The sequence below is a fragment of the Mesoplodon mirus genome (assembly GCF_964341445.2).
Source record: "Mesoplodon mirus genome assembly, chromosome: 8".
Classification (NCBI taxonomy): domain Eukaryota; kingdom Metazoa; phylum Chordata; class Mammalia; order Artiodactyla; family Ziphiidae; genus Mesoplodon; species Mesoplodon mirus.
The window spans coordinates 112,724,400-112,749,733 of NC_138984.1; the positions used below are offsets into that span (position 1 = coordinate 112,724,400).

General features: G+C 40.1%; 1 protein-coding gene across 3 annotated transcripts in view; it reads right to left on the bottom strand.

Annotated features, from left to right (window-relative positions):
• Positions 1 to 25,334, bottom strand: part of HERC2 (HECT and RLD domain containing E3 ubiquitin protein ligase 2) — a 226,554-nt gene that overhangs the window by 76,887 nt on the left and 124,333 nt on the right. For all 3 annotated transcript variants that reach the window (XM_082630800.1, XM_082630799.1, XM_082630798.1), the window contains 10 exons: positions 21,448 to 21,715; positions 21,166 to 21,302; positions 20,588 to 20,686; positions 18,908 to 19,076; positions 18,679 to 18,804; positions 17,062 to 17,170; positions 16,805 to 16,944; positions 10,048 to 10,238; positions 9,232 to 9,337; positions 9,052 to 9,143 (listed from right to left, as the gene is read on the bottom strand). In XM_082630800.1, the coding sequence (XP_082486926.1) occupies positions 9,052 to 9,143; positions 9,232 to 9,337; positions 10,048 to 10,238; positions 16,805 to 16,944; positions 17,062 to 17,170; positions 18,679 to 18,804; positions 18,908 to 19,076; positions 20,588 to 20,686; positions 21,166 to 21,302; positions 21,448 to 21,715 (1,437 nt within the window). The remainder of the gene's footprint in view (positions 1 to 9,051; positions 9,144 to 9,231; positions 9,338 to 10,047; positions 10,239 to 16,804; positions 16,945 to 17,061; positions 17,171 to 18,678; positions 18,805 to 18,907; positions 19,077 to 20,587; positions 20,687 to 21,165; positions 21,303 to 21,447; positions 21,716 to 25,334) is intronic.

A 25,334-nucleotide genomic window follows, 5' to 3' on the forward strand; every position in this document is an offset into this window, starting at 1 on the left:
TAATTAAACTCAAAAGCTTTTGCACAGCAAAGGAAACCATAAACAAAACAAAAAGACAACCCTCAGAATGGGAGAAAATATTTGCAGACAAAGCAACTAACAAGGGATTAATCTCTAAAATATACAAACAGCTCATGAAGCTCAATATCAAACAAACAAATAGCCCAATCAAAAAATGGGTGGAAGATCTAAAGAGACATTTCTCCAAAGAAGACATACAGATAGATGGGCAACAGGCACATGAAAAGATGCTCAATATCACTAATTATTAGACAAATGCAAATAAAAAATACAATGAGGTATCACCTCAAACTGGTCAGAATAGCCATCATCAGAAAAATCTACAAACAGTAAATGCTACAGAGGGTGTAGGGCAAAGGGAACCCTCCTACACTGTTGATGGGAATGTAAATTGGTGGAGCCACTATGGAGAACAGTATGGAGGTTCCTTTGAAAACTAAAAATAGAACTACCATATGGCCCAGCAATCTCACTCCTGGGCATATGTCCAGAGAAAACCATAATTTGAAAAGATACATGCCCCCCAATCTTTACTGGAACACTATTTACAATAGCCAGGACATGGAAGCAACATAAATGTCCGTCAAAAGAGGAATGGATAAAGAAGATGTGGTACATATATACAATGGAATATAACTCAGCCATAAAAAAGAACAAAATAATGCCATTTGCAGCAAGATGGATGGACCTAGAGATGGTCATACCAAGTGAAGTAAGTCAGACACAGAAAGACAAACATCATATGATATCACATGTGGAATCTAAAAAAAAAAGGGTACAAATGAACTTATTTACAAAACAGAAGTAGAGTCATGGATGTAGAAAACAAACTTATAGTTACCAAGGGATAACGGGGGGAGGGATAAATTGGGAGACTGGGACTGACATATACACACTGCTATATATAAAATAGATAACTAATAAGAACCTGCTGTATAGCACAGGGAACTCTACTCAATACTCTGTAATGGCCTATATGGGAAAAGAATCTAAAAAAAAAGAATGGATACATGTACATGTATAACTGATTCACTTTGCTGTATACCTGAAACTAACACACTGTAAGTCAACTATACGCCAATAAAAATTTTTTTAAGTAATAAAGCAATGACTGGCAAACTGCATTTAATAATTTAAAAATAAACTCACTTATGATAAACTTTAGATGAATAAAAAGTCAACTATTTGGTATCTTTATCCACTATCATACCAATTAAATAAGTTCTCATGAGATAACGTATAGGTAGTTAAAAAAAAACTGCTTTAACTTGCGTTACTTTAAATATATTTAATTTACTAAAACAGTGTTCATGTCTACGTGGAAAGATTTACTGGAAGATTTATAAGGCAGTCTCACTGATCTGTAATATGTACTGTTTAAAAGAACCTTCACTGATTCTCTCAGACAGAATTTTCAAGAGATAAAATTAACTTGGATTCATTTTGAAATTTTCCTTATTACCAAATTAAAGGTATGAAAACAGAAAAGCAATTTCCAGTGTCACATGTATGGTCAGAAAGAACTACTGCAATAGTAACAGATATTTAACGTGAATAACACAATGCTAAATGCACAAAGCACCCTGACATGCTTGGCAATGACTTTTGCCAAGAGCTTTTACCCCTGCTTCTTACCAAAGATAGTGAGGCAGAAATTTGTTGTTTTCTTTTCAGGCTGATCTGATAAGCAACAAATTCAAGTTGTATACATGTCAAATTTTAAAATAAATACAATTATTTAATTAAGGGGGAAAATATGGGCTCAATGTTATTATAGAGATGGTCAAAAAAAGGCAGCTCCATTGTCATTTGCAAACCATCAAAAAGGAACACTATGGGAGAGTGGCCAAGACGGCAGAGTAGAAGGACACTAAGCTCACCTCTTCTCACAAGCACAATAAAATCACAACAATCTGCAGAACAACTATCGTTGAAAAAGACTGACACCTACTAGAAAAGATCCTCTACAGCTAATGACATAAAGATGAAGCACAGCAAGACTGGTAGGACAGGCAGGCTCATGATATAATTAAATGCCATACCCCCCGGGGTTGGCAACTCACAAATTGGAGAATAATTATATTACAGAGGTTCTCCAACAGGAGTGAGAGTTCTGAGCCCCACATCACACTCCCCAGCCTGGGGGTCTGGCACTGGGAAGAGGAACCCTGAGAGCATCTGCCTTTGAAGATCAGCAGGGGCTTGACTGGAGGAGCTCCAGAGGACTGGGGGAAATAGAGACTTCACTCACATAGGGTGCATGCAAAATCTCACATGCACCAGGACCAAGAGCAAAAGCAGCAATTTGATAGGTATCTGGGCCAGATCTACCTGCTGGTCTTGGAGGGTCTCCTGGGGAGGCAGGGGGAGGCTGTGGCCCACACTGGGGGCATAGACACTAGTGGCATATGTATCGGGAGAATATTCATCTGCATGAGCTCTCCTGGAGGCTGACATTCTGGCACCAAGACCTGGCCCCACCCACCAGGCTCTAGGCTCCAATGCTGGAACGCCTCAGGACAAACAACAAACTAGGCGCAGAAACAGCCATCAGCAGACAGACTGCCTAAAGATTTCCTGAGCCCACAGCTGCCTCTATACATGGTCCTGCCCACCAGAGGACCAAGACCCAACTCCACCTACCAGGGGCAGGCACCAGCCCTGCCTGCCAGGAATCTCACTCACTCAACTATCTAGACCAGCCTCACTCACCAGAGGTCAGACACCAGAAGCAAGAAAACGACAGTCCTGCAGCCAACAGACCAAGTCTACAAATGCAGGCCAGACCCTACCCTGAAACCAGCTGGCCCCTGGCCCTTCCTTGGGTGATGAGAAGGAACTGCACTGCTGGGACGCATAGGATGTCTCTTACAGAGGGCCACTTCTCCAAGGTTGAGAAACAGAACCAACCTACCACATATATAAAAATACAAATAGCAATTTAAACAAAATGAAGCAACAGGATTATGTTTCAGACAAAGTAACAAGATAAAACGCCAGAAGAAAAACTAAGTGCCGTCGAGGCAACCTACCCAAGAAAGAGTTCAGAGTAATGATCATAAAGATGATGAAAGAACTCAGAAGGAGAATAGATGCACAGAGCGAGAAATGAGAAGTTTTTAAATAAAGAATTAGAAAATATACAGAACAACCAAACAGAATTAAAGAATGCAATAATTGAACTGAAAAATATACTAGAAGGAATCAACAGTAGCCTAAATGAGGCAGAAGAATGGATTAGTGAGCTAGAAGACAGAGTAGTAGAAATCACTGCTACCAAACAGAAAAGAGAATGAAAAGAAATGAGGACAATTTAGGAGACCAGTAGGACGACGGTAAGCGCACAAATATTCATATTATAGGGATCCCAGAAGAAGAGAGAAAGGACGTGATAAAATATCTGAAGAGATAATAGCTGAAAACTTACCTAAGCTGGGAAAAGAAAAAGTCAACCAAGACCAGGAAGCACAGAGTCCCATATAGGATTAACCCGCAGAGGAATACACAAGGACATATTGTCATAAAAATGAAAAAATTAAAGATAAAGACAGAATATTAAAAGTAACAAGAGAAAAGCAAAAAATAACGTACAAGGGAATCCTATAAGGCTATCAGCTGATTTTTCAGCAAAACTTCTGCAGACCAGAAGGGAATGCACAATATAAAGTGATGAAAGAGAAAAACCTATAACCAAGAATATTCTACACAGCAAGGCTCTCACTGAGATTTGATGGAGAAAACAAAAGCTTTACAGACAAGTAAAAGCTAAAAGAATTCAGGAACATCAAACCAGCTTTACAGCTAAAGGAACTTCTCCAGGTGGAAAAGAAAAGGACACAACTAGAAACAAGAAAATTACAAAATGGAAAAGCTCACTGGTAAAGGCAAACATACAGTAGGAAATCATTCACACACAAAGCTAGTAGGGAGGTTAAAAGACAAAAGGAGTAAAATCATCTGTACCCACAATAAGGGTTTAAGGGATACACAAAACAATTAGATGTAAAATATGAATTTAAAAACAGTGACCATGATGGGAGAAGAGTATAAATGCAGGGTATCTAAAATGCATTTGAAATTAAGAGATCAGCGACTTAAAACAAGCACATATTTAACTAGACTGCTGTACAAAGACCTCATAGTAACCAGAAAACAAAAACCTGTAATAGAAATACACACAAAAGAAAAGGAATGCAAAATAACACTAAAGATAGACATCAAATCAGAAGAGAACAAAAGAATAAAGGGCAAAAAAAGACCTACAGAAACAAATCCAAAACAATTAGCAAAACGGCAATAGGAACATACATATGGATAAATACCTTAAATGTAAACGGACTAAATGCTCCAACCAAAAGACACAGACTGACTGAATGGAAACAAAAACATGACCCATATATTTGCTGCCTACAGGAGACTCACTCCAGACCTAGAGACACATACAAACCGAAAATGAGGGGAAGAAATGTTATATCTTCTTCAATCCAAGGAAACACAACAATTGTAAATATATATACACCCAACAGGGAAGCATCTCAATATATAAGGCAAACATTAACAGACATAAAAGGAGAAATCGACAGTAACACAGTAACAGTGGGGGACTTTAATACCCCACCTTCATTAGTGGACAGATCACCCAGACAGAAAATCAGTAAGGAAACACAGGCATTAAATGACATATTAGACCAGAGGGGCTTAATTGATATTTATAAAGCATTCTACCTGAGAGTAGCAGAATACACATTCTTTTCAAGTGCACATGGAACATTCTCCAGGATAGATCACATGCTAGGCCACAAAGCAAGCCTTGGTAAATTTAAGAAAACTGAAATAATAGCAAGCATCTTTTACGACCACAACACTATGAGATTAGAAATCGACAAGAAAACAACTGCAAAAAAAACAAGCATGTGGAGGCTGAACAATATGCTACTAAACAACCAGTGGGTCACTGAAGAAATCAAGGAGGAAATCAGAAAATACCTATAGACAAATGAAAATAAAAACATGATGATCCAAAACCTATGAGATGCAGCGAAGCAATTCTAAGAGGGGAGTTCTCAAATAAACAACAAACCTTATGCCTAAAGCAACTAAAGAAACAAGAACAAACAAAAGCCAAAGTTAGGAGAAGGAAAGAAATCATAAAGATCAGAGCAGAAATAAGTGAAATAGAGACTAAAATACCAATAGAAAAGGTCAATGAAACTACAAGCTGGTCCTTTGAAAACATAAAAAAAATTGATAAACCTTTAGCCAGAATCATCAAGAAAAAACAGGAGAGGGCTGGAAACAATAAAATCAGAAATGAAAAAGAAGTTATAACCAAGAGCACAGAAATACAAAGGGTCATAAGAGACAACTACAAGCAACAATATGCCAATAAAATGGACAATCTAGAAGAAATGGACAAATTCCTAAAAGGTATAATCTCCCAAGACTGAATCACAAAGAAATTGTAAATATGAACAGACCAATTACAAGTACTGATATTGAATCTGTGATCTTTTTAAATTAATTAAGCAATTTATTTTTCATCGACGTATAGTTGATATTATGTGAGTTACAGGTGTACAATATAGTGATTCACAATTTTTAAAGGTTATACTCCATATCTGCTATATTCCCCATGTTGTACAATATATCCTTGTAGCTTATTTTATACCTAATAGTTTATGCCTCTTAATCCCCTACCCCTATATTGCCCCTCCCCTCTTCCTTCTCCCCCTGGTAGCCACTAGTTTGTTCTCTATGTCTGTGAGTCAGCTTATTTTTCTGTTATATTCACTAACTGGTGTATTTTTTAGATTCCACATGTAAGTGATATCATACAGTATCTGTCTTTCTCTGTCTGACTTATTTCACTTAGCATAATGCCCTCCAAGTCCCTCCATGTTGTTGCAAATGGCAAATTTTCATTCTCTTTTGTGGCTGAGCAGTACTCAATTGTATTTATGTACCACATCTTTATCCGTTCTTCTGCTGATGGACAGTTAGGTTGCTTCCCTATCTTGACAACTGTAAATAATGTTGCTATGAACATTGGGATACATGTTATCTTTTTCGGATATATACCTGTACCAATTTACATTCCCACCAACAGTGTACAAGTGTTCCCTTTTCTGCAATCCTCGCTAACATTTGTTATTTGTGTTCTTTTTGATGACAGCCATTCTGACAGGTCTGAGGTGATATCTCATTTTGGTTTTAATTTGCATTTCACTGATGATTTGTGATTTCGAGTATCTTTTCACGTGCCTGTTGGCCATCTGCATTTCTTCTTTGGAAAAATGTCATTCAGTTCTTCTGCCCATTTTTTAATTGGGTTGTTTTTTTGCTGTTGAGCTGTATGAGCTGTTTATATATGTTGTGTATTAATCCCTTATCAGTCATATCATTTCAATTTTTTTCTCCCATTCAATAGGTTGTCTTTTCGTTTTCTCCAGGGTATCCTTTGCTGTGCAAAAGCTTTTCAGTTAATTATGTGCTGAATCTGTGATTTTAAAACTTGCAACAACCAAAAGTTCAGGACCAGATGGCTTCACAGGTGAATTCTACCAAACATTTAGAGAAGAGTTAACACCTATCCTTCTGAAACTACTGCAAAAAAAAAACAAAACTGCAGAGGAAGGAACATTCCCAAACTCATTCTATGAAGCCACCATCGCCCTGATAGCAAAAACAGACAAGATATCACACACACACACAAAAAAAAGAAATGAAAATTTACAGGGCAATTATCACTGATGAACACAGACACAAAAATCCTCAACAGGTGACCTCCCTGGTGGCGCGGGTGGTTAAGACTCCGCACTCCCAATGCAGGGGGCCTGGGTTTGACCCCTGGTCGGGGAACTAGATCCCACCTGCATGCTGCAACTAAGCAGCTGGTGAACCGCAACTAAGGAGCCTGTGAGCCTCAACTAAAGGAGCCCACCTGCTGCAACTAAGGGGCCCATGTGCCACAACTAAGGAGCTGGTGAGCCACAACTAAGGAGCCCTTGAACCACAACTAGGTAGCCTGCCTGCCGCAACTAAGGAGCCCATGTGACGCAACTAAGGAGTCTGCAAGCAGCAACTAAGGAGCCCACAAGCTGCAACTAAGGAGCCCGACTGCTGCAAGTAAGACCTGGCTCAACCAAATAAATAAATAAATTAATTAATTAATTAAAAAAAAAAATCCTCAACAAAATACTGGCAAACCGAATCCAACAAAACATGAAAAGGATCATACACCATCATCAAGCAGGATTATCCCAGGGGTGCAAGGCTTTTTCAGTATCCGCAAATCAGTGTGATACACCACGTTAACAAATTGAAGAATAAAAACCATATTATCATCTCAAATGGATGCAGAAAAAGCTTTTGACAAAATTCAACACCCACTTATGATAAAACCTCTCAAGAAAGTGGGCATAGAGGGAACATACCTCAACATAATAAAGGCCATAAAGCTTATCCTGGGCTTGAAATAAAGATACTGTACTACTGTACTCTATACAGTACAGTACAGTAAAGTATACAAAAGCACAACCACTTGTAGAGAATGCACACGTGACAATGTACACCAGTGACAATAAACTAACTTACATGACTGGACATGTGAACACACGTTCTCATCTTTGAAAGTTCGCACCTTGAAAGTTCGTATGTAGGGGACTTACTGTACTCAGAAAACTATAAGACGCTAATGAAGGAAACAGAAGACGACACGAACAGATGGAAAGATACACCATGTTCTTAGATTGGAAGAATCAATATTGTGAAAATGACTACACTACCCAAAGCAATCTACAGTATCAATGCAATCCCTATCAAATTACCAATGGCATTTTTCACAGAACTAGAACAAAAAATTTTTTTAATTTGTATGTAGACACAAAAGACCCCAAAAGCCAAAGCAATCTTGAGAAAAAAAAACAGAGCTGGAAGAATCAGGATCCCTGACTTCAGACTATACTACAAAGCTACAGTCATCAAAACCAGTATGGTACTGGCACAAAAACAGAACTATAGATCAATGGAACAGGACAGAAAGCCCAGAAATAAACCCACGCACATATGGTCACCTTATCTTTGACAAAGGAGGCAAGAATAGACAACAGAGAAAAGACAGCCTCTTCAGTAAGTGGTGCTGGGAAAACTGGACAGCTACATGTAAAAGCATGAAATTAGAACACTTCCTAACACCATACACAAAAATAAACTCAAAATGGATTAAAGACCTAAATGTAAGGCTGGATTATTATAAAACTCTTAGAGGAAAACATAGGCAGAACACTCTATGATATAAATCACAGGAAGATCCTTTTTGACCCACTTCCTAGAGTAATGGAAATAAAAATAAACAAATGGAACCTAATTAAACTCAAAAGCCTTTGCATAGCAAAGGAAACCATAAACAAAACGAAAAGGCAACACTCTGAATGGGAGAAAATATTTGCAAATGATGCAATTGATAAGGGATTAATCTCCACAATCTACAAACAGCTCATGAAGTTCAGTATCAAAAAAACAAACAACCCAATCAAAAAATGGACAGAGGCTTCCCTGGTGGCGCAGTGGTTGAGAGTCTGCCTGCCGATGCAGGGGACACGGGTTCGTGCCACGGTCCGGGAAGATCCCACATGCGGCGGAGCGGCTAGGCCCGTGAGCCACAGCCACTGAGCCTGCGCGTCTGGAGCCTGTGCTCCACAACGGGAGAGGCCACAGCAGTGAGAGGCCCGTGTACCGCAAAAAAAAAAAAAAAAAAAAAGGGCAGCAGGCCTAAACAGACATTTCTCCAAAGAAGACATACAGATGCCCAACAGGCACATGAAAAGATGCTCAATATCACTAATTATTAGACAAATGCAAATCAAAACTACAATGAGGTAACACCTCATACCAGTCAGAATGCCCAACATTAAAAAGTCTACAAATAATAATGCTGGAGAGGGTGTGGAGAAAAGGGAACCCTACTGCACTGTTGGTGGGAATGTAAATTGGTGCAGCCACTATGGAGAACAGTAAGGAGACTCTACTTACCTCTGTGGAGTCATTCAGAAGGGACACTGTGGTGTCAGTGGGGTTAATGTTGATTGTCTTTAATTCAATTAGGTTATTTAGGGAATTTCCACCTAGGAAGAAAAAGGGGGTAATGGAATCAGACAAAGGAGTTTTTATTATATGACAGAAGATACTTTTTGAGTAAAGTAATTCAATTACCTGACACGACAACCAGGGAAGGCATGTAACTACTGTCAGCAGGATCCACTATCATTTTTAATCTATGAACAAGAACATCTGGGAAAATCTCCAAACGAATCCAATGCTTTAAAAAAAAAAAAAAAAGCCTTCTTAGTAAAATTCAGCTATATTTTAGCTGGCAAGTATCACTAAAGCTTGACTCTCAATGAGATTTTTAAAATATATAATTTCACATGAGAGATAGAATTTGCCTTTAAGCTGGCAGAAACAAGAGCATTACTTGTTTATTAGAAGAATGTCTCCCTCTAAGCCTCAGAAATCATGTGTTTATAGACTCCTGACCTAGGGTGGCCCCTTAATACCCTTCAAAGAGTAGGTTATAGAAAACGCTAGTCAAAGTGGAGGGAAAGCACCTTTCTCCAAGTCTAACTTGCATGTCTAGATGAGGCACACCCATATGTAAGTGAGATTAAAACAGCATTCCAAAGATAAAGACATATCTGTTAGGTTATATTAGAAGAACTTCTAACCAGAAGCAGAATCTGAACTCATACATTTTATGTGGGGGAATAAAACAAAACAAAACAAACCCTATTATGCCCTCTATCAGTTATATAAAATCTATTACTATATTGTTTAAAAATCTCTGACAATGAAAGCTGGATGGCATATTACTCTGCAACTTTAAAGTAATTATGAACTAAAATACAAAATGAGTACTGAGAGGTGCCATCACAGTATAACTTAGTAGGTTTCTCAAAGTTCGTGTTGAAGCTCTAAAAGGTTAAGCCATCTAAATGAAGTGTTTCTGGAAGTGTCCCCATGGCACACTACCTTTCCTTGTGAGCCAGAGGACTGCCAGCAGGGCTCACTGCCATCAATGAGACGGGAAGCCTGGTTCACAGAGGATGACACGTTTAGGCTCTTCACCATCCGTGCCCAGCTATCCAGCAGCATTCCTGGCTGGCTGTTGTGAGAGCGCTTCAGCTGTTTTCCAGAACGGCCACAAAATATTGCAGACTGTCCTATTTAATGGCGGTCAAACAGTGTTAATACTTGTGGGACAGAACCTTCACAACCAAGAAATAGATATTACATAGTTTTGAGCTCCTTACTTCAAGAAAATAGTAAGTTTCCAAATTAAAAGGAGCTAATAAATACCTAAAATGGCTTCAAAAAACCTAGTCAAGGTACTTAACCCCAATTTATGAGATAAAGTTCATATAATGCTATGATTTATGCCACTTGACTCTCTCAAGTAACAACAGAGTGATGCATTTCCAGATAGAACGATACATATAAGCAGCTGTGGGGGGAAGTTCAGTAACTGTGCTTACAGAAAACATTCTTATCAAAAAACCTTTCATGGGGCTTCCCTGGTGGCGCAGTGGTTGAGAGTCCGCCTGGCAATGCAGGGGACGCGGCTTCGTGCCCCGGTCCGGGAGGATCCCACATGCCGCGGAGCGGCGGAGTCCGTGAGCCATGGCCGCTGGGCCTGTGCGTCCGGAGCCTGTGCTCCGCAACGGGAGAGGCCACAACAGTGAGAGGCCCGTGTACTGCAAAAAAAAAAACCCAAACCAAAACAAAACAAAAAAACCTTTCATAAATGCAACAAAAACAAATTTGTGAAGTTTCTACCTCCAATAATGGTAAATCTGGAAATTCATCTAGCTCTCCCATTGAGGACAACTAGAAGAGGCAAACAAACCATTTAAAGATGAATAAATCTTGAAAGTATCAGAGTTATTAACAAGGTGATACAGAATTATGGGACCAAAATCAGAGAAAGGCTGAGATGAAAGGTGTTGAGATGGGTGCCCCATGGGTCAGAGGCTGCTTTTCTCTGGTGTATTTATCAGTTTCTAAGGGGAACCTTCAAGAGGACACATGGCACTTCTGATGGCTTCCTAGGGCGAGGGGGCCAGGAACCGGAGTCCAGAGCTCACCAGGAAAGAAGGGAATGGCCACAGAAAAACTCACACTTTTGTCTGGGATCCCAACAGGAAGAACCCCTAGAGGAAGGGTGAACTCTGCAGGGTTGACTGTTTGTTTTCAGATTGCAGCTCTGCATGAAATCACCTCAGTCAGTGAAACTGGACTGAAGTGAGCCCACATAGTTACTTACCCCAATTACCTAGAAGAACAACCCTCTCCCCCCAATCCCTGGAGACAGATAATATCTTAGGCCTCAAATCGACTCAAGAAACAATTTTTTTTTTTTTTCCTTTTTGCGGTATGCGGGCCTCTCACTGCTGTGGCCTCTCCCGCTGCGGAGCACAGGCTCCGGACGCGCAGGCCCAGCGGCCATGGCTCACGGGCCCAGCCGCTCCGCGGCATATGGGATCCCCCCAGACCGGGGCACGAACCCGTATCCCCTGCATCGGCAGGCGGACTCTCAACCACTGCGCCACCAGGGAGGCCCAAGAAACAATTTTTTTTTTTTTTTTTTTTTTTTTTTTTTGCTGTACGCGGGCCTCTCACTGCTGTGGCCTCTCCCGTTGCGGAGCACAGGCTCTGGACACACAGGCTCCGCGGCCATGGCTCGCGGGCCCAGCCGCTCCGCGGCATGTGGGATCTTCCGGGATCGGGGCACGAACCCGTGTCCCCTGCATCGGCAGGCGGACTCTCAACCACTGCGCCACCAGGGAAGCCCCAAGAAACAATTTTTTAAACATAATGTCCAGTACATGATGGAACGTGAGACAAGAAAACATGACTAAAAGCTATGAGAATGACAGACAATAGAAAGAAACCCAAAGAGGCTCCAGATATTAGAGTTATAAGATACAAATTTTATAATAACTATACTTACTATGTTTGAAAAGACACTGAATATCTCAGCAGAGAATTGGAAACTATTTTTAAAAAAAGAAAGAAAGACTAGAACTGTTAAATACAGTAATTAAAATTTAAAATTCAATGAATAGGTTTACCAGCAGACTAGACTCAGGTGAAGAGAGAATTAGTAAAAAATATCTAGAATGAAAAACTGAAGAGCAAAAGTTTAGAAAACATAAACAAAAAGGTGAAAGACTTAGAAGACAGAGATAAGAGTAGCAGGTGAAAGAGAAGCCCCAAAAAAGAAGGAAAAGAAAATAGGGCATCGATAATACTGGAAGAAATATTGACTGATGGAAAACTTCCCAAGACCAACAAAAGATATCAAGGCACAGACTTTAAAAGCCCTACTCTGAAAGTTGGAAGAGAAGATCTTAAATGTTCTTACTACACACACACAAAAAGGGTAATTATGTGAGGTGATGGATGTGTTAACTACCAACCTTACTGTGGTAATCATTTTGCAATATTCATGTACCAAATCATCACATTGAACACTTTAAACTTACACAATGTCATATGTCAATTAAAGCTCAAAAAAGCTAGAAAATTAATTAAATATAAGCTCTACTAACTACAAGAAAGATAAATACAAAGAAACACATATGTACACACATGTAAAATTTGTGTAAGATAGAAACAAGAGTACCTCAAAAGCAGGTAGAAACAAGAGTACCTCAAAAGCAGGCTAAGGGGAAATACAAAGACTGAATAGCTTTAATGGAACAGTAACTACACTTGCAGCTGACTTCAGCAGAAAAAATACAAACCAAATTGCAATGGAACAGTATTTTTAAAGTGTTAAAAGTCCCAGCAAAAATAGTTTTCAAAAATAAAGGAGAAATAAAGACACACAAAAAGAGAATTCATAACCACATAGATGCGTTAAATAAAATATTAAGGGCAATTCTTTAGGCAGGAGAAAAATGATGATGGGTGAAAAGTGAAACACACAAAAAGAATAAAATAAAACTACAATATTAAGTATGTGAAAAAAATCTTGACAAATATTACAGAAAATAACAATCATATGCTTTGTATTGTTTACAATTTACATGTGTAAAATTTTTAAACACAATAATAAAAACATGGTAATTTAAATCAGAATGAGGGTTAATGAAGTTAAAGGGATCTCAGGTCCTCGCATTGCTTAGGAGGAGGGTAAAAGTACTAAATAATATTAGATTTTATAAGTCAAAAAGGATGTCACAATCTCTTGAGTAACTACTAATACCAAAAATGCATATAACATACACTACTCATATAGTATATGAATACACACTAAACATGTGTAACTTCTAAGCTAAGTGTGTGTGTTGGGGAGGTGGTGGTTGGCTAACTAATAAAGAACGTATCAGTCCAAAGGAAGATGGAATGGAGAAAAAAGGGAACAGAAAACAGGCAGAACAACAACAACAAAAAACACTAAGAAGTTGATCAATTAAAAAAAAATATTTCAGTACTGCCTTAAATGTAAATAAATACCTAAAAGACCCAAATAAGAGACAAAGATCATCACATTGGAATTTTTAAAAAAAAACAAAACTATCTACAACCTCCACTAATCACAAGATTACTGAAAGATTGAGGGTAAAAGGCTAGAAAAAGATACACTAAGCAAACACTAACTTCACCATAAAACTGCAGGAGACATTCTTTCAGGCATGCATAAAACATGTGTAAAATCCCATTATATGCTGAGTCTTATGATCATACAGAAGTTTCCCCCAAAATGTCAAAGATCAGGCAGGATACACAATCTGAATGCAATGCAGAAACCAATAAATAGGTAGAGGTAGAAAATGCTGACACGTTTGAAAATTTAAAAATCAATGAATATAAGAAAATAATTCCAATGGAATTTTAAAAATACTTTTAAATAAATGATGATGAGATATTACTACATATCAGCATTACAGGATACAGCTTAAGCCATGCTTAAAGATAAATTTAAAATTTTAAGTTCATATATTAGAAAATATGAAAGTGAGAAATTAATGAACTAAGCATTTGGGGCAGGGGTGGGGTGTGGAATCAACGTAAACCTAAATTCCATAGGAAAAAGAAATAAAAATAATATGAGAGACAGCAATTCAAAGCCAAAAGTTGGTTCTTTGAAAAGACTAATGAAATTGATAAACCCATGGCAGGCTGATCAAAAACAAAACAAAACAAAACAGGAAAGTATTCAAAATTAGCCTTGAGAAGGAGATTGCTCTGCAGATTCTACAGATCTCCTTCATAAAGATAAGAGAATATTACAAATTAGGACTAGAAAGGAACTTCCTCAACATGATAAAGGCTATTTATGAAAAACCCAGAGCTAACATTATATTCAGTGCTTAAAGACTGAAAGCTTCCCCACTAAGTCCAGGAACAAGACAAGGATGCCTACCCTTGCCACTTCTCTTCAATGTAGTACTGGAAGATCTAGCTGAAGCAGTAAGACAGGAAAAAGAAATATAAGGTATCCAAATTGGAAAGGAAGAAGAAGTAAAACTATCCCAGTTCACAGACACATGATCTTACATGCAGACAACCCTAAAGACTCCACCAAAAAAACCCGTCAGAGCTAATAAATAAATTCAGCAAAGTTGCTGTATATAAGTTCAACACACAAAATGTGTTGAAAATATGCACTGTAGGTGTGTATTGTATAAATCTATACACTAGTAACAGATATTCCAAGAAGGAAATTTTTAAAAATAATTTAATTTAATATAGCATGAAAAATAAACACTTAGGAATAAATTTAACCAAGAACGCATAAGACTTATGACTTAACGCATAAGACTTATGACTTATGACTTAAGACTTACACACTAATCACAAAACACTGCTGAATGAAATTAAAGAAGATCTAAGTAAATGGAAAGACAACTGACAATTCTGTCCAAAGTGATACACAGAGTCAATGCAATTCCTATCAAAATATTGTTTTTTGCAGATGCAGAAAACTCCATCCCAAAATTCATATTGACTTCCAAGGGATACCAAATAGTCAAAACAATCTTGAAAAAGAACAAAGTTGGAGGATTCACATTTCCCAATTTCAAAACTTACTACAAAAGCTATCATAATCACTGTGTACGGTGTGTTACTGATGTAAGGATAGGCAAATAGACCAATGGAATAGAATCGAGAGCCCAGAAAAAAAACTCTCACATCTATGGTCAACTGATTTTCAAAAAGGGTGCCAAGACCATTCAGTGGTGAAAGGACAGTCTTTTCAACAAATAGTGTTGGGAAAATTGGATACACATGTAAAATTAAAAGAATGAAATTATACATTACACCATGCATAGAAATTAACTCAAAGTGGTTCAAAGACCTAAATTAGAAGACCTAACGTTAAAACTATAAACCTCTTACAAATATAGGGGCTGACCTTCACAACTTTGGATTTAAGCAATGATCTCTTAAGTTGACCCAGAAGTAAGTATGACAATAAATTAAATTTCATTAAAATTTAAAACTGCATCACAGAATCCTATCAAGAGAGTGAAAAAACCACCCACAGAATAGGATAAAATATTTGCAAATCACATATCTGATTTAATGTCCACAATATATAAAGAACTCCTACAACTCAATATCAAAAGTTTTAAAATTGAATTGACATGCCCTCCCCCAAAAGATATACAAATGGCAAAAAGCACATGAAAAGTGGCTCAATGCCGTTTGTCATTAGTGAAACTCAAATCAAAATCACAAGATACTATTCCGCACCCATTAGGATAGCTATAATTTTAAAAAAAGAAGAAGAAAATAACAAATGTTGGTAAGGATGTGGAAAAACTGGAACAGAAAAACACTGCTGGTAGTAATGAAAACTGGTGCAGCCAGTATGGAAAACATTTTGGCAGTTCTTCAAAAAGTTAAAGAACTACCTAATGACCCTGCAATTCTCCTCCTAGTTTTGAAAACTGGGACTCAAACAGATTTGTACATCAATGTTCACAGCAACATTATTCACAATAGCTGAAAGGTACAAATAACCCAAATGTCCATTAAGAGATAACTGGATAAGCAAAATGTGGTAGATACATACAATGGACTATTACTCAGCCATGAAGTGAAGTTCTGACACATGCTACAACATGGATGAACCTTGGAAACCTAATGCAAGGTGAAAGAAGTCAGACACACAAAAACACAAATTTTGTATGGTTCCACTTATGCATGAGGTACCTAGAGTTGTCAAATGCATAGAGACGAAAAGTGGATTAGAGGTTGCCAGGGGTGAATGGGGATTATTGCTTACGGGGTACACTCCTATTTTGGAATGGTGAAGAAGTCTCAGAAATAGATAGTGGTGACAGTGTGCAATATTCCCTTAATCGTACACTTACGAGTGATTAAAATGGCAAATTTTATGTTGTATATATTCTACCATAATAAAAAAAGATATACTAAAAGATATACAAATAAAAAGACTCACTCTCCGTCTCTCCAATTCCACATCCCATCCAACGAAACATTTACTAGTTTCTTGAGATCCTTTTACTGTTCTTTATGGAAATACAAGCAAACAATCCCTGTTATTCTAGTTCCAGTGACCACTCATGGCTTGAAGAAAAAACAGCAATTCATCAAGTGGGTAGGACCAGCTTCCCTGTTTTGCTGTGCACACAGGACAGTGCTCACCATAGAAATATGAACTTTAAAGAGCAAAGTTAAGTACACTTGTTTCCACAGTGATTATCTCATTAATAATAGTTTGATGAAAGAGAACATAACCAGTCTACCATACCTGGTTCATTTATTCTGCCAAATGTATGCCTGGTGTTGTGTTTTCTGGTTTTGAAACAAGTTTCACAAAAATCAAAGTCATCACAGTTTCTGCATTTGAATCTAGATCCATTGATGGGAAACATCTGACAGCCATCACACCTGTTTTTAAAATAGCCATTGAGTTGAAAAGAAAAAGCTGAGGTCATTTATTAAATTTAATTCCAAAGAAAACCATCCTTCCCAAACAAACCTAGCAGTATAAAAATAAAAACTCACGTAACACCAGGATGAATACTAGGTACCAACTCCATTTCTGATAACAGCCCAGTCCAGTGAGACTGCTGAGGGAAGTCGACAATAACATCTTTTCCATTGGCACTGAAAGCTAGGACAGAACAGAAATTGTCTGGAACATCTTTGTCACCAATAAAAACCTAAAATTAAAATTAAATCTATAATCTAGCTATGGGATATTATATTATAGTTATTTCTGTTTTACAAAGAGTACTTCTCTTTCAGAGAGACATACTAAGATACTTATGGATGAACTAACACGTGTCGTCAATCAGGGATTAGCTTCAAAATAATGGAGGGAGGGGATCATGGATGAACAACTTTGGACAGGAGTTTGTCAACTGTTGAAGCCAGGTGACGGGTACACAGAAGCTCAGTATACTGTATTCTCTACTTTTGTGTATGTTTGAAATTTTCCGCAATAAGGAGGTCTGTTTAATTACGCCAAGCAAAAACTCCATTCAGTTATCTCAGGGAATAAAAATTACATTAATAGCGTTAAGACATCTATTGCCCTTTGGTGAAAGCTACTCCAAACGTTAACTTCTAAACCAAGTTACTATTTAAATGTATCTTTGTTTTGATTTGTAAAACTTTTAAGAATCTCTTAAGTAAAGAAAACTGTTAAAGTAAAATGTTAAATAAGCTACTTGTTCTTATGTAACCTAAGAAATATCAACACTCCTGCACCACCGTTGCGGCCACTTCTAATCTAAGCTGTTTGACAGTAAGAGTTTTCTTACTGTTTTCTTACAAGACTGAAACAAGAAAAAACAAAGAAAAATGGCACCGAAGGAGTTTAAAGATAAAATAAAACCACACATATACCTGGATCATTTCTCATGCAATTGTTAAAATGGACATAGTATACCTTTTAAAGTATGCCACGTGTTTGATTTGAAATCTCAAGAATATCGCATTAAATATAAGCTGAGGAGAATTCTGTATTTCCAGTTGCTAACTCCTATCATTTGCACACATCCATTTCTTAAATTTAGTCCTAAATCCTTACACAGCATTAAGAAAAGAGAGAAAAACACTGAGGAAGCCAGCTATTTGGCAGAAGGACTGACAGAACAAGTTTACAGAACCCCAACATGAGACCAGGCCACGCTGAGACCGTAACAGACTGAGATAAAGCCAGAACCGTTCTTTAACATATCCGGTCACGTTCAATCTAATCCAAACCACAAATCCATCCTGGCTGCTCGGCTTCCTTGCTCATCGTAACCTCACTGTGAGTCCACTGTGCTTCCTCCTAAATAATCTCCACTAAGATTCTTAGAATTACCCCATTCCTTGAACCCCTCCCAAAATACACAATGCAAACCCCATTAGTCTTTGTCACACCCACTTATGGCGACACCCCATTTTCCAGGGTAGGCATCCTCCCAAGTTGCTGTGAGGTAATACATCTGACTCTGTCCAACAACAGGTGTACTCCTGACTACAGAGTACTGAAAAGCAAAACAACACTATTTTATGTATCATAAGGCTTGCCTTCCACTTGGTTTTTCTTGCCCTTGAATGAAAAAATAAAAAGTTACATCGGTAGATGAAAACCTGGCACTTGGAGTTTTCTTGCCTGGGGAACATTACCTTTCACAACCCCCGCACTCTGATGAGTCACAGACCCCCACTTGTACTTCGGTGTGGTAACTGAGGCTTTGACGCGAACTTTATCACCAATCTTGATGTGAGAAGGGGAGCTTGGTGGAGGATAGCCTAAAGATTCCAATAAAAAAAACGAACTATAATTAGCATTCATTTCTGGGAACTCTGACTCTAACTAAGAAAGACGAAAGAACTTAATAAAGAATGTTCTCACCTATAAGTTCCACATGAATATACCTAACCCAGTAGGTGCCTCCTTTCTGCTGCCAGTCACACTGCACATTGAGGTCATGTAATCCATCTCTATCCAACTTGATAACTTTGCCCACATCTCCTTCACACACTTCTTCATATGTTCGACAGCATCTAACCATCATTCCCACCTAAAATTAAGTTAAAAATCCAGTCCAGTATATAGGTGAAATGATCAACTGGAAGTAGTATTACTCTAGTCCTAAGAAAAATTTCCTCTACCCCGCAGCATGCTCTCAAAATCATTTTACACTAAAAGGAACCAGGGCTCTTTAGAAAACTGCCTGATTCGATGTCCGGGACAGGAAATATACAAGATGAATTTGGATCAACTTGTGCCATCAAGCAAGGGAGCTATCAAAGATTAACGGGGTCCCTCAAAAGAACAACCTGACCAAAAGGAAAATGGCTGAAACACATCAAATCCATAACAGCCAATAAATTCATCATAATGATAATAAGCAAAATAAAGGTTCTTGGTCATCTTGGTAAGTACCAGGGCACCAACTCACCACTCTGAAAATTGATAACACAAGCAAACAAACAAAAAAACCCTATTTATTCTGCCTTTTCTGTGTATACAAACTATATTATAGTTTATCAACCAGAGTTGATAAGAAAGCTTTCTTCAACGAACAGAACTCCAGCTAATAAATTTGGAAGGGATGACGAATTTAGAAAATCACTATTGTGCGACCCTTCTTGATGGGTCTAGATAACAACATGAGTGGCTACTGAAGCACCAAGATGGACAATTAATAGAGAACGGATGTCATAGACGACAAGTGATGCTGCACGTCGGTCCGTACGATACATTCTTTCCTAAGATGCAGCCCGAGTCCACTCACCCTCCAGCCCTCACTTTGACTTTACAGGAGATGCAGAGGAGAGGGAGGAAGATGAGGGCCAACGTAATTTTAGCCACAAATAAATGGCATGAAAAGGAAAAAAAGAGGGAGAAACTGTTCCAGGGTAAAAAGACACATCACCCAAATGTAAGATGCGTGATCTTATTCGTATCCAACTCTTAAAAAATGACTATAACAAGCCATTTTTGAGAAAATTGGGAAAATCTGAGCAAGCATTAGATATAAGATGATAGTAAGGAATTACTGTTTATTCTGTTAGGCAATGCTAGGTAACAGTAACGTTGTTATGTTAAAAATAAAATCCTTTATCTATTAGGGATGCATATTGTTGACATATTTATAGGAGAAATGAGATGATGTCTGGGATTTTCCCAGAAGTATACTAACTAGAACAAAAGAATTAAAACAGGAAAAGAAAGGATTTAAGGTTAAAAAGGACTACATAAAGAGCATAACTAAATGTTTAAAATTAGATGGCAGTGAGAATAATATTTTTTTTAAAAAAAGCAGAAACAGATTGTAAAAGTGTCCAAACGGGGGTCATCGAGAAGCACGGGGCTGTGCGCCGCGTCACTGCGGACAAGCCACCTCCTGCTCTCTGCCTCTGGTCCGCCTCCCCCACCCCTGCTCATCTTCCGCTCCTCCGTCCTCTGCTCCAGCCACAGTGGCCTCCCCTGCTGGGTGCTGCACCCTCCCTCTCCGACTTTCTGAGATGCTCAGACATTTGCTGAGTGAAAACCTAAACAAAGTTCCAGCCTTAGACAATCACTCACCTGAATATTCTCTCTCACATACACAGCATAATCATCATTACTCAAGAAATCAGCTCGCTTTTTGTACGTCTGGCTCTCCGTTACAACAGCACCAGTGGACTACAAAGGATAAATACATTTTTTAATGGTGAACCAGATAAACCTACTTAAAAAGAAAGTCGTGTGTGAAACCTATAATATGAAAAAAGAAAGTATAAATTATTATTCTATGTTTTCACTATAAAATTCCTCGTTTAAAAGAGACTAATAGCAACAGGACTGTAAGCAGAATAAACCACAAAAGCTGAAAGTACAGAAAATTTCTGAGCCATATCCAAATTAATCCCATAAAACAACTGGCTCAGAAGTCAACGTGTCACATAAATAATGATTTTTTATTAAGATCTCCTCTAATGGCTACCCAACATCATTAGATGTTGGAACAAGGGTCTGTCTTAAAGCTTAAGGTAATTAAGAGACAGAAAACCCAGGCAGCACTTCGTAGCTTTGCCTCATGCCCAACAGAACCGCGGAGGGGCCCATGGAGTGCTGCAGAGGAATCCGGAGCTCAGGACAGATGGCATGAGGGGAGCACTGACCACAGCATAGGCCGTGTCATCCACATCCTCCACCACCTCCTCGTCCGAACACTCCTCAGACCCCGTGTCTGCATCCGAGAGATCCGTGACCTGCACGTCAGCATGGTCCAGCAGCCACCCAACCAAGGCTTCCACGCCTAGGAGCAAGCACACACAGCAAAACCACAGTGAGGACCACAGCGCCTGCCTCCCGAGGGGCCTCTGACGTTAGTATTTCAAGGGAAGCCTACAAACAAAGGGGTGGGCGCATTAAGTCCAACACCCACAAGGAAAACCCAGTACCTGGCAAGCCAGCAGCATTCCCAGAGGCGCCAGTGAGTGACTTCAGCGCAAACTCTATGTTCCTCCTAGGAAATCCCATTTCCATGAGCTGAACCACAATAGGCAGAGCAGGACCAGGAGACTGCTTGTGCTTCTTCGCTCTAACTGGGCGAACATGCTGCACAGGGACAGGCGTCGTGGCCTCACTGGAGCTGCAGTCTTCAAACACGGGGCTCAGCGGGTGAGTAGACTCCACGGCCAAACACTGACACACGGCCAACGCGGCAGCCTGGGCAAATGAGAGCGGAGCTTGGGGGGGTGTAAATCAGGGGACTAAGAAGTCCAGGGAAATGGAGAGTACAGACTACTACTATGAACTGCAGTACAGAACTGTAGAAAGCCCTGGCTTACATGTGTATTTTTCAACGCGTGGATAAAACATGTTTAAAAACGACAAAGACACCTTTCATAGCTGAATGCAGAGGAAAGATTCAATGGTCAAATAACTCCTGCTTTGGTACACACAGAGTCTACCTAGTAAATGAGCTCATTATCAATGTCCGCTGAGGGAACTTCCCAGCAGCCCTGAACGCTGAGCGAGAGAACACAGGTGAGAGGCCTGATGGGGCGGGAGAAAGGGACCCCCGCCCTTCCCCGGGACAGGTCAGTGCCCACAGCCTCCCGCTTTCTTCCCTCTGCACGCAGGTCAGAGATGGCACAGGACCCTCTCGTGTGCCACCAAATCAACTCCCAACTATTCAAAGGCAGAAAAGCCACTCTGGGGGTTCAACAGGGTATAAAAAAAAAAGAGGGAAATAAAGAATACTGGGTAACAAACTGCAATGAATCAGTGAATACATGCATCACTGTGGCCTGCAGCTGGGAGCTGCCTGCCTCCAGACAGGGAGCCCTCTCCCTGGTCCGCCTGCAGTTCTCTGTCCCTTGTCTTCAGTTGTTCTCACAGCACGGAGACTGGCTTTTTTTTTTTAACTGAACACATCGGAAAGCATTCAGAAGAAACAGAAGACACCGTTGCACCTTCCAGTGCTTAGGAAGTGTCAAAAGCCTAGGGTTTTGCTGTGAAGTCCGAATAACTCGGAAGTGACAGGCTTCCTAAAAGCTTACAATTCAGAACCAGATCGAGCTAGGGATTCCGGTTCTGGTAATGGAGAGGGGACTGGACTAAGCCTCTGCCGTGATAATAATTATGAATTCTGGACAAAATATTTTAAAAAACTGTTTGAAGGTCCCGGAGAAAACAGTAACAGGTGCAACCTTGACCAGAGGGAAGCCTACAGGCAAGCTGCTAACAGGGGCACTGTCACTGGACTGCGGCCTACCAGAACAAGTAGAGGTGAGGGAGAACCACAAAATGCACATGCGGTCTACCCTCAAATCTTTGGCTGATGGCAAAACTGAGCGTGTGTGAGACTCAAGAACCCAGCCAAAAGAAACTGCTAGAAGGCCCACTGCTAGGGAGACGGTGTGACATCCCAGTCCAACCAAGTTTCAGTACATTGCTCAAGATGTAAAGGTCTCCACTGAAACCTGAGAAGAGATTCTAAATCCCACAGAATTAAGAGACCAGGAACCAGGACTAAGGGCAAAACAAAAATAATTCATCACTAAAAAGCCGAGAACCGGGCTTCCCTGGTGGCGCAGTGGTTGAGAGTCCACCTGCCGATGTAGGGGACACGGGTTCGTGCCCTGGTCTGGGAAGATCCCACATGCCGTGGAGCGGCTGGGCCTGTGAGCCATGGCCCCTGAGCCTGTGCATCCGGAGCCTGTGCTCCGCAATGGGAGAGGCCACAACAGTGAGAGGACTGCGTATCGCAAAAAAAAAAAAAAGAAAGCCGAGAACCAAGCCTCCTTAGACTGAGGAAAACTACCAGGTACTGAACCATCTACAAAAATAAAATTCCACATTCTCCAGAGGAAGGTGACAGACCCAGAGCCCATACGACATAATATCCAAAACATCCAGAATACAATAAATTGTTTTTAGATATGTAAAGAAGCAGAATCAAACATCAGAAGAAAAACTGCCAATGGTAGCAGACCAACAAGTGGCCTAGGCATTAGAATTAGCAAATAAGAAATTTAACATAACAATCAGAAATATGTTTTAAAATATACAGTAAAAGACAGATATAAAGGGTGAAGAGATGGGAACTGCCAAGAATGATAAAACTACAAAATACGAACCAAATGGAAATATGAGATCTGAAAATATAAAATAAAGAATTTCTTGGGCTTCCCTGGTGGTGCAGCGGTTGGGAGTCCGCCTGCCGATGCAGGGGACACGGGTTCGTGCCCCAGTCCGGGAGGATCCCACATGCCGCAGAGCGGCTGGGCCCGTGAGCCATGGCCGCTGAGCCTGCGCGTCTGGAGCCTGTGCTCCGCAACGGGAGAGGCCACAGCAGTGAGAGGCCCGCGTACCGCAAAAATAAAGAAAGAAATAAAGAAAGAATTTCTTGGGTGGCTTACAGCAGATTAGACCCAATAAAGCAGCACACCCTGACCTTTAAAACAGTTCAGTACAGTTAACCAAGCCATTTAACCGAGAGACTTAAAAATAACAGAAGCTCACTAATAATCTAGCAGACTACAGCAATAATCTTAGAAAAGAACAAAAGAGAGCAGGACAGGAAAAAATATCATAGTCAATAGTATCCAAATGTGGTGGGGGGAAAAAGAACATCAAGTCAGAGATACAAGTAACTTAAGCAAACCCCAAGGAGGATAAGCCACCTACACCATAAGCACACTTGGTCAAATGGCAGAAAACAAAAGAAAAACAGAAAATAGTAAACGCAGCCAGAGGAAATGAAAGACCTTTCATACAGAGCAATAAGGATGTCAGCTGAATTTCCATCAGAACCAATGGAGACGGAGCAATGGAGGCTCTCTCTCTGGGACAGAAGCCCTTCCCGGTTCTCAAAGGACAGCTCTGGGTCTCCTTGTTTCCTCCGGGTCTTATCTTTCCCCGTGACACTGGGCACCTCCCAGCATGGCTCTGGGGTGCATCTGCCCAACACCCTCTTCAACGCTCAGTGTCCTGTTTTTATCTGATAGGTGACTGGCGACACAGCCTTGAAGCAACTCAAGTTTTCAGACCTAAGGAGTAGCTGGCATTCAGGCCTACTTGGAGAAGGCCCGGCACCCTCCTCTCCTGCTGCCCCGTGCCCAACATTTCCTGCCTTCTCCCTTTGCCCCCCGTCAGCTTCCTAGCTCACTCTGGATCCTGGCTCCCCACAGGGTCTTAGTCTCTGAAGATTTCTGCTACGGTATTTTCTGCCTGCCAAATTGAGCACTCACAGTTTTGGTTTCTGTGTGTGTGTGTTTTTTTAATGTATTTATTTATTTTTGGCTGTGCTGGGTCTTCACTGCTGCACACGGGATTTCTCTACTTGCAGCAAGTGAGGGCTACTCTCAGTTACGATATGTGGGCTTCTCATTGCAGTGGCTTCTCCTGTTGCGGAGCACGGGCTCTAGGCACACTGGCTTCAGTAGTCGCAGCACGCGGGCTCAGTAGTTGTGGCTCATTGACTCTAGAGCGCAGGCTCAGTAGTTGTGGCTCACATGCTTAGTTGCTCTGCAGCATGTGGGATCTTCCCGGACCAGGGCTTGAACCCATGTCCCCTGCATTGGCAGGCAGATTGTTAACCACTGCGCCACCAGGGAAGCCCCCAAGGTTTTGGTTTTTTCTTTGATATTTTGTCCAGAATTTTTGATGTAGTACAAAGCAAGAAGTATTTTTTAAAATATCTAGTCCTCCATGTGGTGGGCCATGAAAGTTCCCATCATGCTTAGACCTGGTCAGATGTCACTCTCTTCTGTGGGAACATGCCCACAGCCCACCCCTGAGTACGCAGTGCAGTGCACGTGCTCCAAAACAGGGTGTTGGC